At 45.8% G+C, this 16,963-nt stretch overlaps 2 protein-coding genes across 3 annotated transcripts in view; both read left to right on the top strand.

The window, feature by feature from the left end:
- Positions 1-5,224, top strand: part of inpp5ja (inositol polyphosphate-5-phosphatase Ja) — a gene marked incomplete at both ends in the record, with an annotated part of 51,743 nt that extends 46,519 nt beyond the window's left edge. Inside the window, one exon of the mRNA XM_084324930.1 lies at positions 4,757-5,224. Coding sequence (XP_084181056.1) covers positions 4,757-5,224 — 468 coding nt within the window. The remainder of the gene's footprint in view (positions 1-4,756) is intronic.
- Positions 5,225-14,799: 9,575 nt separating this feature from the next.
- The window catches only part of LOC311236592 (S-adenosylmethionine synthase-like), a gene marked incomplete at its 3' end in the record, with an annotated part of 34,681 nt that continues 32,517 nt past the window's right edge, over positions 14,800-16,963 (top strand). For both annotated transcript variants that reach the window (XM_084324280.1, XM_084324281.1), the window contains exons 1-2: positions 14,800-14,906; positions 15,037-15,145. In XM_084324280.1, coding sequence (XP_084180406.1) covers positions 15,055-15,145 — 91 coding nt within the window. In that variant the 5' untranslated portion in view covers positions 14,800-14,906; positions 15,037-15,054. The remainder of the gene's footprint in view (positions 14,907-15,036; positions 15,146-16,963) is intronic.

Raw genomic sequence — 16,963 nt, 5'->3', positions numbered from 1 at the left:
CTTAGTAAAAATCGGATAGCAGGTTGGCACATGCGCTGTGTGAAGCTGTTAGACGCTTCATGGGGCTGACTATGACTGCGTCATACTCTTTTTGTCATTACATCGTATCATGGGTGTGGGGTCGTAAAGGGGTGAACTGGTAACCTTTCCTCCCCCTTTTTTCTGTTGGTCAGGGGTAAACCCACCTGTCCTTCAAGGTTCCTGTCACGTTGCGGTTCGGCACGTTACAGGGTGAGGGGGGGGGGGGGGGGTTTCCTGGTCCCACGCCCTGGAATATTGGGCGTGTGCACCGCAGAAATTCCCCCGCCATAGAGTACATCACTGTGCGCGTCTCTGTTGGTAGGACTTCCGTGTGCTGTTCAGGTCCATATGATGGATCTGTTTCGGGGGGTGGTCAGGGCTCCTCCTCACGAAGCTCCTATTCGGGCCTTCTGTGAGTTGGGACTCTCCTTCCATGTGAGGGAGCCTCCTCAGAGTACAGAGCCTCCTCCTCAGATTGTCAAGGTGAGTGGAACCTCAAGAAAGAGTCCTACTCTATTGTGTGTGTATTCGATTCAATTCGATTATTGAGTGTGTATGGGTTCAGTGCCTCCTCCCCGGAGAGCCCTAAAACCAAACTTTTACATGGCTCAAGGTGCAATATATTCTTTTCAATCTGTACAGCTCGCGTGGGAAGTCTCTCTGGGGATTTCCGTCTCCTCCCTATGGGAGGGTGGTGGGATGTAAACATGTGAAACATTTTTACCCCCGGCTGTGTAGACTGGGATACATACTGTTGGTGCTTCCTTCTTTTCTATTAAGAAGAGTTGGAGTTAGGAAGCATCACACCCCTCTTGTCGTTCCCCATGGCGCCTTGGGGATTCAATGACAAGTCTAAATAGCCTGTTCATTGATGTGGTTGTGTCCCGACGCACGTATAGTGCTAGCTCGGGGTGTTCTGTAATCAGGCGAATGACTGGCACGCCTTGGTTGCTTGAGGTTAAAACAGCGTTTTTATAAAGCAACTGGGATGGAGGTTTTTCCTCTTCCGACGACCTGTTTTGGTTGTCGACGGATTCTCGTTCATATCTGGGGGATGATGACGGAATGGATCTGAACATATGTAGAGGGGTCTCACGCCCTGGGGCTGGGCCACCGGGCGCGGTTCGCACCGAACGTCTGGGTGGCGCCTTCTTTTCATGTTTAAGATCAACACGCATATCTGCCCCTTCTCCTGGAGTAGGCATGTCGGCGTGGTTAGGGCACGGGACTGGTTCTGGTCACGCTGGTCCGGATCAGTTAAACCTGTTGTCCGCCGGGGATGCAGATCTGCTGTTCTGGTACCCTGAGGGACTTGGGCTTTTTCAGGGGGAAAATGCCAGGTCGGTCCGGGTGTCACAGGGTTAAGCGCTATGGAGACCCTGGTTGGGTACATTTTGTACTCTGCACTGTCGTAATGGCTTACGGCCATGCCAACCTGTACACGCTCGATCTCGTCAGATCTCGCCGCTACGCAGGTTGGTCCAGGTTAGTACTTGGTTGGGAGACCGCCTGGGAATACCAAGTACGGTGTGCTTGGGGCTGGTTCTCCATTCTTTTCGCTCCTCTCTCACGCATGGCAAAGAGGGGCCTGTTGGGGTGGTCTTTGACCTCCTCTGGTGACCCTGTGCTTCCCGTATCGCCAGGCCCGGTCCGAAGTAATGTTTCGTCGACCCGTAGACCTGGGTTAACCCTTTTTTGAAAACTGAAACACTTGTACTGCGGTATAGCCGGTGTATACCCGCAGGTGTGTTTTGGAGTTTTTTCTTGAGGGGTTATAGGAACAACCACCGCATTGGGTAACACCAAGGTGGTTGATTCCCTGGTGTGTTGGAGCAGTGTCAACTCCCGGGTTACCCGGTTGAGGGTGCCCCTGCACGTTCATGACGTCTGCCGATCGTGTCAGCCTTCTCTGCCTCAACCCCTCTGGGTGGGTTTTTTTTAAATGGAGGCTTGGTCATGCAACAACGCCAGCATACGCCCCTTCCGCCGGGGCGGCTGTTTTCAGCTGACTCCTTTGGCGCCTGTCTCGTCCGCAGTGCTCCAGGCTCAGGTTACAGCCTGTTGCCTGGTTTTCCCCGGTGCGCTGCCTGCTTCCGTTGGTTAACCTTTTTGTGTGCTTACGGCCAGGCTGACTGCCTGTTCTGCAGGGTCAGTGTGCCAGGCGGTGTACTATTGGGGGGACAGGGCCCGCCCGGCTGAGGGGCCTTTGTCCGAATACGCTGGCGATGTGGGGGGCGGGGTCACTAAGTGCCCACCTGGTGGGGTCTTGATGCTGGCATCATGGACTTCTCCGGGCCCCCGTTCCAGGGGGTCCAGTCCCTTTGGTGGGTCTGGGCCTTCCTTCGCGCTCCGCTGCTACGGCCTTGCCACGGGGTTGGGTTTGCCCTTGACCCCGTGATTCTGGGGGCAGTAACGAGGTTGTTCCCTCTGTTCGTTCCCGGGTGGCATGCGGGTTGTGCGTGTGTGTAGTCGTGGGGTCAGGCCACGGTCTGCTCACCCTGTGCGTTGAGTTGCTTGAGTGCCTCTTCGCACGGTCGGGTCCGTCGCCCTCCCGGGAAACCTCCAATAGGGGGGGTGCCCTCCATTAGGGGGGGTCGGGGGGGCTCGGCCCTCCCTGTTCTGATGGTTGTGGGGGGCCTTCAGCGGGGTGTATTTGTCAGCCGGTGGCTCCCGCTCGGCCTCCCTTGTGCATGAGTGACGCAGAGCGGAGCCACTATGTATACAGAACGATAGGTTATGACTATAACCAAGTTCTGTTAATAGTGGTGACGCTCGGCGTCCGACGCCGCTGCAGCCCTTGATCTCACCTTGTGGTGAAAGCTTGGGAAGGAGGCGAGTATGTGGCCCCACCCCTGCTTATGTAGGTAAGCTGATAGGGGTGTGGTCAGACAAATATTGGGATATAAAGGTACATTGTGGTCTTTATTCAGTGCGCGTGCACGTGTGCGAGGACAGTGCATGAGTGACGCCGAGCGTCACCACTATTAACAGAACCTCGTTAACCTTTCACTTCCTCACTACAGACGGTTAACCTTTCACTACCACACTACAGAAGGTTAACCTTTCACTACCACACTACAGAAGGTTAACCCCCCCCCCAAATAGACAGTCTCCTCCCCACCGTATGTATATATTTTCTCCCCACCGTATGTATATTTTTTCTCCCACCCACCCACCCCCTACAGACGGTTAACCTTTCACTACCACAGTGACACTACATAAGGTTAACCTTTCACTACCACTGGGAGTGGTGGAGGATGAATATAATTTTGTTTTTTATTGCCCCTTGTACACCGATTTGAGGAGGGCTTTATTTGAGAAAATTCTATTTGTAAATCCGGATTTGTTTTGGCAGTCTGAGAGTTGTATGTTGAGTTGGCTTTTTGTGGAGGAGATTTTCAGTTTTGCAGGATTTTTGGAGAAAGCATGGCACTTGAGACAAAACACACTATATCCTATATAATTTGATATGAATTCCTCTTGTTTCTTTGTTTACATACATTGTTTACAGCTTGTTATATTACATTTCATTTAGTTTTCTTTTTTTGTGGCCATCTTGGTCTATATAACTTATTGTCAAGTATACTATTATATACTTATTGTTTATGTGTCTTCACTGTCTTGTAAGCCCATATGGGCTGGGCATACATCTGTATGTAAGACACGAAAATAAAAAACATCAATCAATCAATCAATCAATCAAAAACCACACTACAGACGGTTAACCTTTCACTACCGTCTGTAGTGTGGTAGTGAAAGGGTTAACCTTCTGTAGTGTGGTTGTGAAAGGGTTAACCCTTTGTTGCGTGGTAGTGAAAGGGTTAATATATCGCTCCTAGCTTCGTCTGTGGTTCATGCAGCCGTGGTCCCGTGAACAAAGCCTTCTAATATACATCTCTCTTTTTTTGGGATTTCGAATTTTAAGCAGCGGTTAAAAAAAAAGAAGGAAAAATCGCTTTTCGGACAAAGCTAGCTTAGCATTGCAGATCGGGTCACCCGATGTCACCAGCGTCAGTGCATTCTCTACAACATCCGGTTAGTGTTAGCAATTTGGCTTTTAAAAATTGGAATATAAAACATCAAATATTTTGGTGAAACACAATTCTCCTGTTAACCCCACATGCAGTATCAAAGACCAGATTACTGGTAAGCGATAAAGGAAAAGACCGCTCATGTCTGACATAAGCGGAAGAAAATGCACTGGGGCTCATCATGAGAGAGGTCTATTGGCTGGCTTACTGCCCCCCCCCCCCCCCCCCCCCACCTTAGGGGACTATAGTGGACATTGGCTCCATTTATCCCAATGTATGTAATGGTTTTGGCTGAATGTAGCTATTTTTTGCCCCTTTACCATAGAAATCATGCTCTTCACATGAAAATACAGCCCAATGCTGTGAAATGTGGGTTTCACCGTAATACAGTTGCACCTTAAACTAATTTAGATTTCTTCTTGTTCCTAAATTACACACCTGTTCTCTTTGGTATGTGATAGTTAGAGCAAGTGTCATATAGAAATTTTGGAGAAATTCTGAGATTTTGATGGTGACACCCCAATCCTGAAACGTTTCTTTTATAGTTGATATGGAGGAATACTTGTTTTGCAAGTGATTAATTGGACAAAATAAATGAACAAATTAGAAATCAGTAGATTCTTGCTGAATAAATGTTTCTCCTGATTCCTTTCTCCTTTCCGCTCTCCTCCTCTCCCCTCTTCTCCAAACCTCCACCTCTCTAGATCCATATCCCGGTGGGCAGCCCCACTGCATGTCGCTCCGACAGTTCTGAGGTCAGTTCAGAAGATGACAGCATGCTGGTACTACTGGCTCCCAACTCCCGCAGCCCCAGCCCCAAGACAGGAAAGCACCATCGCCACCGGCATGGCCACAGCCACGCCCCTGCCATGTCCGCCCTCTCCTCCCCCTCCCTCCCCTCGCTGCAGGGTCTCAGCCTCCGCCCCAAAGAGGCCCAGACACGTAGCCGCTCGCCCTGTCCTGCGGCCAAGAAGGAGCGCCTGGTCTCCCCCGGTAGCCTGTCGTCACCCTCCCTCACCCCCCTCAGCCCCCGGAGCCCCGTCTCTCCGGTCTGCGGGGTCACGGCACCTGAGGCCCTCATCGCAGCCATCCTGGGGGAGCACCGGCAGAGGCAGCCGGGCGGGAAGGCGGGACAGACGAGTCTCTTCGAGCTCCACCAAGAACGTCAATGATGTCAGGATGTAGACGTGGCACTGGGACTAAAACTGAAGGCGGAGATGAGGCGATGGAAGACTACATGACTGGTTTCCAAGGCTGATGTCCATGTGTAGTAGTAGTGTGTCCCTGCCTGAAGCCATGTAAACCTATATACTGTGTCTCCCTTAAAATCAACAGAGAATCCCCCTTGTGGTAGATATTTGGTGTCTCATGCAGGAGAGTTTAAATCCAGGTGTTGCACGCATATGACAAGTTTCCAGACTGATAAGTGTCCATTATTAATCTGACCCCAACACCCCAACACGGTGCTCGTAGAAGCAGCACCTTGTACAACCTGCAGTTTGCTACATTCCACCATTGTAGCCTGGTAACAAGTAACCAGTAAGAGTCTTCCATCAATGACTCCATCCCATACACTGTACTGTGGAGACTTGTCCATAGAGTCTAGAGTCAACAAGTGCTTTTATGAACTCGTAATCTATATAAAATGTAAACAAAAATATTGAATGTGAAACCAAAGTCATTAATTACAGTGTTACTAAGAGTCGGATATTGATTTGCGTAAATAATCATCACATTCAGGGCCCTGGGGGATGTTCCAGGAAGCAGGAAGTGATCAGATAACTGGAAAGACTTGGCTATAATTTTTTTATTTGAATCTGTAAAACCTAACTTGAATATTAGTTCATGTGTATCTCATGTCGTCTCACACGTTGATGAATTAATAACAAAAAGATTCAGGCGATTCAAAATTTAAATAAAGAAAGGTTGTCTGGCTAACTGTATGATCCTGTTTCCTGGAGTAGCCCTTGAGACGAGGGGTTCTCAACGTCCAGGGACCCCCAGGGGTCCTTGAGGGGGGTTGACTATTCTGATCACAGGTCTCATTTTCTCCACTGGTATCTCAGCTATAAGATTCTGGACTCGGCCCACACCAGTTACCTCAGCGGTGTGTGTGCTGCACAATATCTTGCTTTTCATTTCGGCGCCCATGTTAACAGGTTAGAGAAGCCATGCGGCCTGCGTGAGCAGCAGTGGGTCATTCTAGAGATTCGACGTTGAGCCTATTTTCTCACGTGAGATGCAAGGTACTCAAAATGTGAAAAGGGGTTTGTTGATGATGCTGTCTGTGTGGACGGTATCACAGGTGCGAGCCGCTGCAGGTCAGCGAGGCAGCCCTGAGGTAACCGCTGTGTCCTGAGTGTTAATCATATCCAACAAGAAAAGTGTTATCTTGATTGGGATCCATAGCCTAACATTGTAACCATTCTGGGGCCCTTGACATGAAAAAGGTTGAGAACCACTATGGACTCCACTTTAAAGCCCTTTCAGGTGTACGTTCTTGGAAGGTTCTAGAACTTGTTACATTGTTAGAGTTTAGATGTTCTGATGTTGTTATAGCTCTTTAAGTGGTTTGTTTCTGTGACCCTAGCTAGTTGTGTGTGTGTGTGTGTGTGTGTGTGTGTGTGTGTGTGTGTGTGTGTGTGTGTGTGTGTGTGTGTGTGTGTGTGTGTGTGTGTGTGTGTGTGTGTGTGACATATCTGAGAAGGTTTTGGTCTAGACTCTAGATAACAGTTACTAGTATACATTAACATTCTACTGTGGGCCTATACTCGTAAAATATCGAAGATTAGTGGCGTTGATCTGGGATCAGTTCGGCCCTTCAGTCATCACCGAGGTCTACAGGTTATCGGGTCTAGACGACATGTTTCCCCTAACAACACGGTAGCCAGTGACCAGGGTTGGTCCTGTATAATGCTGGTCCCGTGACTGCCCAGAAGTTGTTTACTTCCACAGATCCAGACTTATTAACAGACCTTGGGCCATGTGATTTCCATGACCCAGTGGTCCTAGATTACAGCTACTATTCCTAGAGGCTTTATGAAAACAGACTGTATACAGTACATGGTCTATAGATTAATATGGTCCATGTATTTCTTTCCAAAAAGCCATATGTCCATTTTGGAAACATATTGTAACATGCTGTTAAATGCTCAATATCTCCAAAATAGAAACAATTGCATCATCTGCAATGTAACTGTCGCATTGTTGTTTTATATGCAGTGGTCTTGCTGTAGGTTCAGGCACAACGCAATGAGGAATGTAGCCTTGTTAGTTGCATGGGTTGGACCTCTTGACAAAGCAAAAATGTGTCAGCAGGAGGGGTACACCTCTGGCGTCTAAGGGTAAGTGGTATTGTTTGTATAGCAGTGCACAGTGCTTCACTTTGAGTGCATAGTAGTATAGACATAATTAGCATAGTAGGTAGTAGTATAGGCATAGTAGCATAGTACACAGTAGATAGTAGTATCTATAGACAAAATAGCATAGTATATAATAGTAAAATACGTTTTTCAAACTGTGTTTTTGGTAGACGGTGGAAAATTGGCCTGGTTTCAGTTGTCCTGACTGTGGTGAGAAGTTCGTTTCACCATCATGGAGTGAGGTCAGAGAATAGCCTGCTTCGTTTCAACGACCGCCCAGGAACTCGGATAGGAGTGGGTCTCAGGTGGCCAGAAGATGCAGAGCGTAGGGGTCTTGAGGGTGTGTAGTTAGTTAGAGACCATTGACCGGAAGTAGAGGGGAGCCTCTCCCCTCATTGCACGGAATGCCAGGTCAAGAACCTTGAAGCAGCGGCTTGACTTGAACAAGTAGCATAGCATCAACATCTCGCCATCAATGAAAATGAGGGCCCACCCTCAATGTATTTCCCAAGAGTTAAATAAAGGTTGAATAGTTGACATTTACATACACCTAAACCACAGGTTTGCTGTCGCAACAAGATTCAAGCATGAATCACTACAATGAAGCTTTCTTTTTAGTTTAGTATGAATTTATGGTTACCTCCTCTTGGAGGCAAGTCTTTAACTATACATATTGTTAGTTATGGATACCTCATCTTGGAGGCATGACTTTGACTATACAGATTGGTAATTATGGTTAACCCCTCTTGGAGGCAAGTCTTTAACTATTATTTGTGCAGAACTTGTCACCAGAGCACCTGATTTTATGCCTATGTTCATTTTATACTAATTGCTGTGGGGCACTCTGGACTGCGATCCATGTATGAAAAGTGCTATATAGATAGTTATTCATATTTAGTATTATTATATTGTAAAAAATGTAAGCATTGAAATGTCTGTAAGTCTCGATGACATTGAAAATGAGGGTGACCTCAATTGTCCTTTTGAGAATAAATAAAGGTTTGAATGAATCACACCTTTTCTGTGACAACAGAAGGGCCACCTCCCTCTCTGCCATTGGTTGGTGGCTCCCATCATATTTACCATGACAGTGTACATAGCATGATTTTAACCACAGTCATGCTGGGCTCTGTGTTCCTAGTCAAACTGCCCTGACATTCATTCCCTGAATTTGTTTTACCTTTCTTCTCAACAAAAGGCTGCCTTTCTGTCATCTTCTACAAGTTACCAAAGACATTTCAAGAAAACTGGAGAAACGCACCCTCCTTCCTCTCAACATGAGCTGAAACTACTGTGAAAGAAGGGTGCGTTGCATTTACAACACAAGACAAAACGAGAGCAACACGGCATGCAGCATAATAATTGTTTTATCTCGATTATCTTGTTTTCATGATTGTGGAAAGCCAAAATTGTCATTGAAATTGAGACTTGATTAATCTCCCAGCCCTATTCCATGCATGTATCAACTCCCCAATGCCCTTTGATTGATTCACCATCACCAGTATCATGAATGCGTCCACTCCTTCACTGCCTCTACCCACTCTCATCTTCCATCAACCCCCATTTATTCTGCTTTCTGGGAAATACTTAGCAGAAATCACAAATCAGGGCGAAAGTTTAGTGGAAGTAAATTGCAATGATTGATGCGATCTGAGACAGCATGAACATAGGTCAGGCTCTTCCCAGCCAGAAGGAATCTAGGGTAGCACTGCAGTATATCTTTCTCTTAGTGAAAGCCAGATTAATTGACTTGCCCATGTGCTGCTGTGCTGAAAGTGTAGTGATCTGGAGAAGAAGCCTTTAGAATCAGGGGCTTTGAGACTAGAGGAAAGCAGCTTACTACAGCAAAGCCTCGACATGCTGAGGATGCTGCTCTCACATAAACAACATACTGTAGTCTAGTGTCCACTGATCATATTGATCATTACATTGACCATAGGAAAACAACCGGCCTGAGCTGTAGTCAAGACCAAGACCAAGACCAATACCCATATTTATAGTTTATCACTAATATGTGTGATCATTCTGTGATTCTATGATCTTTCCTATACTTGATTCATGTTGAAACACGGCCCAGCACGTAACGACTACGACAGACTGGGACAGTTCCAACACATTGCATCACTCTGAAGTATAGGAAATGCTTAAGGATTTTAATTGTTGTTGATGATGATTGACGCTTGTGCCTATCATGTGTGTGGATTAACACTTTTTTGTCTTGTGACGCTTCCCGGTTCGCTAGGAACAGACCTCAGACCTCTGACCACGGGACTCGTGAGTAAGCTAATGGCATCAACTGCAGTACTAGCAAGTATTCCATAAACTTAATGTCCAAAAATACAAACTATCCCTTTGAGTACAGTACTTGAGTAAAATAAATACGTTGTTACTTTCCACCACTGCCCACTACAAGCTGTGGGTAGTAGTTTTCATCTCAAATGGACAATCACACATGACCACACAGTAGGACGCTTTCTTGGGACCACATTATCATATCAAGGGACTCCTTGTGGGCTCCCAACTCCAGGGCTGGTGTGCCTGATTTAACTCTTGTGTGGTGGTGTTCACGTTTTTGTTACGCACCCAATGTTCGCGAATCTTGTGGACCCATAACATTGGGATTTTAAAACAATAAAGCCATAATAATTCATGTAAAAAATAAACTTAACAGATGTTAACTTTATCTCAATTACAAGCAATCTAGACAGCTTATATGGTTAATATTTGCCATTTGCCTCTGCTAGATCACATTTATGAATAAAAGTGTTATTCGTTTTTTGTGATAAAATGTGATGTCTGTAAAAATAGAAAAAAAGAAAAAAAAAGATTATAATCCAGACATGGAATAGATCACGTTTATCTTGAAAAATATAAACGAGACATGGTGGAGGCAGACAGTGAAGGTACACAGTGTGTACACAGTCATTTTTACGATGTTTACTTGTTTTCACCTACAATTTCCACACTTTCAGGTCCAGTGAGTGGACCCAAACACCACGTAATATAAATGTGTAGGGGGGTGCATAGTGTGCGCTCAATGAAAATGTGTTCATTATGTTCTTCAGAGAAAATTAGCCAAGGCCAATGAGTATCAGGTTAAAGAAATTATTCATTGTATCATTTCTCTTTTAGTAAACATTGAAAATGGGTACCATAGACCCAAACACCACACAAGGGTTAATTCATGTTGGCCTCTCCGGTTTCCAGTCAAACAGTCTGTCCACAAGGTCAGTGCCCTTGATCCAGCAATGAGGTCACCATCAATCCTCTCACTAGTCTACAATGCCATTAGATTAGGGTTTGTCATTTTGTTAATTGTCCTAGTGTTACACACTGCTGCTTGGACCTGCTGGGCCTTCAGAGATGGTTTCAACTTGTCAAAAATAAAAACAACAACATAAACCAGCATTCTCATGTCCTACCCACAGCCGTAAAATTGTTTTGAATCACTACCCACCTTCAAAACCGCTCTCAAAGAGCACCTACGGGAGGCTGCAATTCGAAACTGGCCCCCGTAAATGCCTGATCCCCCCTCCCACCCGCTCCCTCCTAATGTACAGTTCCCTCCCCTTCGTATGTATATATTTACTGTTAGGATCTGTTTAACAGTACTTTATATTTGCATATCTTGTATGTCACAAATGTAACAGTACTGTATATCTGTATGTTATGTATGTCATAAATGTCACGATTAGATTAGATAATTAGATTTGATTATTAAATCTGTATATCTGTATGTGGTGTATGTCATAAATGGCATGAATTGAAAATGGGGGACCCTGATGTAAACAAGACGAAAGTCTTTCTCTGGTCTGCATTCCCTTAACAATTGTGTGTATTGAGCTGTACTGTACTGTACCCATTCTGCAATCTGTTAATTAATGCCTTCTCTATTTAAACGACCACATCAAACAAGAGGTGGACGTGGGCAAATACTGCGGCATGGTCATGCTGGACCTACAAAAGGCCTTCGACACTGTCAATCAGTCCATTCCGATTGACAAGCTAAAAGCAATTTGTTTTGATAGTCTATCAGTGAGCTGGATGCAATCCTACCTGGAGGGGAGAGAACAGATGGTGGAGGTAAACGGTACTCTATCCCCCCCCCCCCCTCCCAGTGAGCTGTGGTGTTCCACAAGGAAGCATACTAGGACTGTTACTGTTCCTAATTTATGCAAATTACATGTCGTCAGCTTGTGACTGCAACTTGTTCCTGTTCGCGGACAACTCAGCCTTGCTGAACAAGTTACAGGCTGAAAAAACCCTCAGCTCGGAACTCGGCAGAATCTGCACCTGGCTCGCTGATAACAAACTATCATTACACCTGGGTAAAACAGAGTCCATTCTCTTCGGTTCAAAAAACAAACTCAGCAAGACCGACGGCTTCTCAGTTACAGTGGGTGACAATATTGTCACAAGGAAAGATGGAATTACATACCTAGGTTCCATACTAGAGGCAAATCTTTCCTGTGACAAAATGGCATCCAATGTAATCAAAAAAGTCAACCAACGAACTAGATTCTTGTACCGGATCTCCTCTCTGGTAAACAAGAATACCCTGAAGACTCTGACAGGAGCACTCATTCAAGGGTACTACGACTATGCTTGCACCTCATGGTACCAAAGCACCTCAAAGACTCTAAAAACTAAATTACAAACATCACAAAACAAACTGGTCAGTCTACTGCTTGACCTTACCCCTAGAACCCACCTCACCCCTGCCCACTTTGACCACCTAGGATGGCTTAGAGTAGACAACAGAGTACAGCAACTTGCAATGGGCCTGGTCTACAAGATACACTATACGACTAAGGTACCCATGTACATGTTAAATACTTCCCAAAGGTCAGTGAATACCACAACCACAACGCAGAGGGAGCTCCAAAAATCATGTTTAAACCCAGATTCGGCTCAAACAAGGGACTAAACACGTTTTGCAATTATGCCACAACAATGTGGAACGCCCTACCCACAGCTGTAAAGGAATGTGAATCACTACCCACCTTCAAAACCTCTCTAAAAGAGCACCTACGGGAGACTGCAATTCGAAACTGGCCCCTGTAAATGTCCAAACCCAACCCCCTCCAATGTCATAAATGTCTAGATGTAGCAGTACTGTCTATCTGTATGTCATGTATGTCATATGATGAATTGAAAATGGGGGACCCTGATGTAAAAAAGACAAACGTCTTTCTGAATGAATGAATGAATGAATGAATGAAAACTTTATTTAACAGATTGCAGAATGGGTACAATACAGTACGGCTCAATACACACAATTGTTAAGGGGATGCAGACCAGAGAAAGACGTTTGTCTTGTTTACATCAGGGTCCCCCATTTTCAATTCATATCGACATTTATGACATACACAACATACATGACATTTATGGCATAGGGACATACAGGTATTTAGTACTGATACATTTGTGACATAAACGGTATTCAAATATACAGCACTGTTACCCATAGATCCTGACAGAGTATATACATATGATGGGGAGGGGACTGTACATTAGGAGGGGGTGGGTGGGTGGGAGAGAAATATACATACGGTGGGGAGGAGACTGTACATTTGGAGGGGGTGGGAGAGAATATATACATGCGGTGGGGAGGAGACTGTCTATTAGGAGGTGGTGGGGTGTTTGGGCATTTACGGTGGCCAGTTTCGAATTGCAGCCTCCCGTAGGTGCTCTTTAAGAGCGGTTTTGAATGTGGGTAGGGATTCACATTCCTTTACAGCTTTGGGTAGGGCGTTCCACATTGATGTGGTGTAGCCGGTGTGATCTTGTTGCGTTGTGTTTAGTCGATTCGACCCCTGTTAAGGGATCGCCCTGAGTGGGAGTTGAACCCCGGATGCCCGCGTCGCGGGCGGCATCACAGACCACTAAGCAAGAAGTGAATTCACTTCTTGCTTCCGGGTCTGGATGCCTCTGGGGAGTGAGTTTACTTGCAGTACCGCTTAACGTCCACAGCCACTTCACGACTTGTACCTCGTGACTGTGGATATACTGCGGTACCTCCGTTACACTCACCCCTCTAAACTCACTCCACCCAGGGCATCCGGGTCTAACGGCACCACGTGTAGCCGGTGTGATCTTGTTGCGTTGTGTTTAGTCGATTCGACCCCTGTTAAGGGATCGCCCTGAGTGGGAGTTGAACCCCGGATGCCCGCGTCGCGGGCGGCATCACAGACCAATGAATTCACTTCTTGCTTCCGGGTCTGGATGCCTCTGGGGAGTGAGTTTACTTGCAGTACCGCTTAACGTCCACAGCCACTTCACGACTTGTACCTCGTGACTGTGGATATACTGCGGTACCTCCGTTACAGTGGCATAATTGCGAAACGTGTTTAGTCCCTTGTTTGAGCCGAATCTGGGTTTAACATGATTTGTTGAGCTTCCTCTGGTGTAGTGGTTGTGGTATTCACTGACCTTTGGGAAGTATTTCGACATGTACATGGGTACCTTAGTCGTATAGTGTATCTTGTAGACCAGGCCCATTGCAAGTTGCTGTACTCTGTCGTCTACTCTAAGCCATCCTAGGTTGTCAAAGTGGGCAGGGGTGAGGTGGGTTCTGGGGGTAAGGTCAAGTAGTAGTCTGACCAGTTTGTTTTGTGATGTTTGTAATCTTGTTTTTAGCGCCTTTGAGGTGCTTTGGTACCATGAGGTGCAAGCATAGTCGTAGTACCCTTGAATGAGTGCTCCTGCCAGAGTCTTCAGGGTATTCTTGTTTACCAGAGAGGAGATCCGGTACAAGAATCTAGTTCGTTGGTTGACTTTTTTTTATTACATTGGATGCCATTTTGTCACAGGAAAGATTTGCCTCTAGGATGGAACCCAGGTAGGTAATTTCGTCTTTCCTTGTGACAATATTGTCACCCACTGTAACTGAGAAGCCGTCGGTCTTGCTGAGTTTGTTATTTGAACCAAAGAGAATGGACTCTGTTTTGCCCATGTGTAATGATAGTTTGTTATCAGCGAGCCATATGCAGATTTTGCCTAGTTCCGAGCTGAGGGTTTTTTCAACCTGCAACTTGTTCTTGTCAGAGACCAGCAGGGCTGAGTCGTCCGCAAACAGGAACAAGTTGCAGTCACATGCTGACGACATGTCATTTGCATAAATTAGGAACAGTAGCGGTCCTAGTATGCATACTGGATGCATCTCTGGTCTGCATTCCCTTAACAATTGTATGTAGTGAGCCGTACTGTATTGTACCCATTCTGCAATCTGTTAAATAAAGTTTTCATTCAATCATTCACACATGTATTATTTGACCCATTCATAATGTAATGTGTTTGGATTTGGGTCCCGGAAAGTGGGGGCGGTCTTGTTTTGCTGTTCGGCACCTCCCCTTTACACCACGTGGCCTCTTCCAAATCGCAACCATTGGCTCCAGCTGTAAGGACGCGGATGAGCCTCCACATTGATAAATCCTACCAAACACAACCCGCGTTACTAGTCTCTCCACATTCTATGCAGCGACTGTGAGCGGTAAGCCTGGCTCATTCATTTGATCAACTACCCATTATTACTCAGATGAGCGCGCAATAGATAGCGTTAGCTAATTAAACCCACCTGAACACATACACACACGGCAATCTGCATTGTCTTGTTTCCACAGTTGTACCTGTTTCTAAAGATGAACGGCCAGTTGAACGGGTTCTACAACTCGCTCGTAGATGAAGACTGTTTCCTTTTTACCTCCGAGTCTGTCGGGGAGGGACACCCAGGTGAGTTGATGTTTTGGGTGTATCGTCTTGTCTCTGCGATGCTCCTGACGTCAAACCCCCGATCACAACAACACTGATGGCACATGTTAGCTTTGTATGTCGTGTGTATGTCGTATGATGAATTGAAAATGGAGGACCCTGATGGAAACAAGACGAAAGTCTTTCTCAGGTCTGCATCCTCTTAACAATTGTATGTATTGAGCTGTACTGTACCCATTCTGCAATCTGTTAATAAACTTTTCAATCAATCAATCAATCAACCGTAACGACTAGCTGGCTCTCTGCAGGCTGCAGCTCATGCTAAAGTAAGCAAGGTCATGCTAATCAGCTAATGCATGTTGTGAACACAATGGCGTAGTGAGTTGTTTCCGCTTTTCTTCCTCTTTAACTCCGCCAACGTAACAAGTCACTTGAATAGCTATTATTGTCTGTTATTAAGACTGAGTTAAAACGAACATGCTAAGGACAGCGTCTATATATATCTGGACTGGGGGTTCACTGTTAAAGGCTCACTGTTACCAGGCTAATACCCGCCAGGCTCGGGCCCCGCGTGCTGCTGGTATAAAGGCGGACAACAGAGGCCTTAATGCACAATGTTTGTAGTTTTATTTCTTCCAACATGGCTGCTTGTAACCATTGGTAACCACATTAAAGATAATGCCTGCTTTCTGTGTAGTTTTATTTCTTCCAACATGGCTGCCTGTAACCATTGGTAACCACATTTGAAAGATAATGTCTGCTTTCTGTGCAGTGGTAGTGTAGGTAAAGTACTGGACATCATATTACGATTCCACTATGACTTACAAAATCCAGTAATAAAAAACCAAATAGTTTTTTTGGTTTATACATTTATTATTATCAACACATAGCAACCGTTGTTTCTTCCAACACGGGTTGTAACTGAGGGGTACAATTCCCTGACTGTATTGAGAGTATGGTATCATTAAACCACTACTTAGTTATGTACTTTAATTACTGGCCATACAGTACACGGTATATCTGGTGAACACCCACACAAGAATACCGCTTGACAAAGAAAGTTCTATTTAGAGGTATTTATTATTAGAGCAGCAACAATAGGTTACAAATTGAGAATTATGAATTGCGCTTATATGGCGAAGAACACTTAAGTAGGTCAAGAGCGTAAGTCCATGAGCATAATAAGATGGGTATAACTGACACCACCTGTAGCATAAGAATTACATAAGGCACACTCGTAGTCAGCTGGAGATACTAAGGGGTTCCCTCCGGTTGTAAGCCAGCAGGGGAGAGGAATGTTCGGGAGCAAAAGTCTGGATCAACGAGGAATAAAGAGACTCCAGATACAGGAGCCAGTGCAATAATCCTTTGGTCCGTAGACAAAGCAACAGCTATACTCCAGTATGCAAGACAGCATGGATGAAAGCTAGCCAGCCTCTGTGGTCCTAGAGGCGGGCTCGATGGTGCTCCTCACAGGGTAGATCCCACACAGCAGTGGGATAGACGATTCTCTGCTCCAGCAGCCACAGTACCAAAGCAATATAATCCAGCCGGAAAAGGCTCTGCATTCGCCGGTGTAGGTTCTCCGGTGTACATATCCAACGGTTCTCGTCTAGGACTCCTCGGATGGCGGCACGAGTTTAGGCCGCCCAGCCTGGATAAGTGCACTAGCTAGAGTACGACGAACCGGTGGCAATGCTGGTCACTGTAGAACGGTAGCCGCACGATACACTATAAATAATAGACTATTACTTTACAATAGAATAAGTCGAACTCGACGATACAGCGTTAAACTCTGACACTTTAGCTATCTATTCGCACGCGGTTCTCAAGGCTCTA

The sequence above is a fragment of the Notolepis coatsorum genome, assembly GCF_963971535.1.
Source record: "Notolepis coatsorum genome assembly, chromosome: 11".
NCBI lineage: Eukaryota > Metazoa > Chordata > Actinopteri > Aulopiformes > Paralepididae > Notolepis > Notolepis coatsorum.
This window is presented reverse-complemented; position numbering and strand designations above follow the sequence as displayed.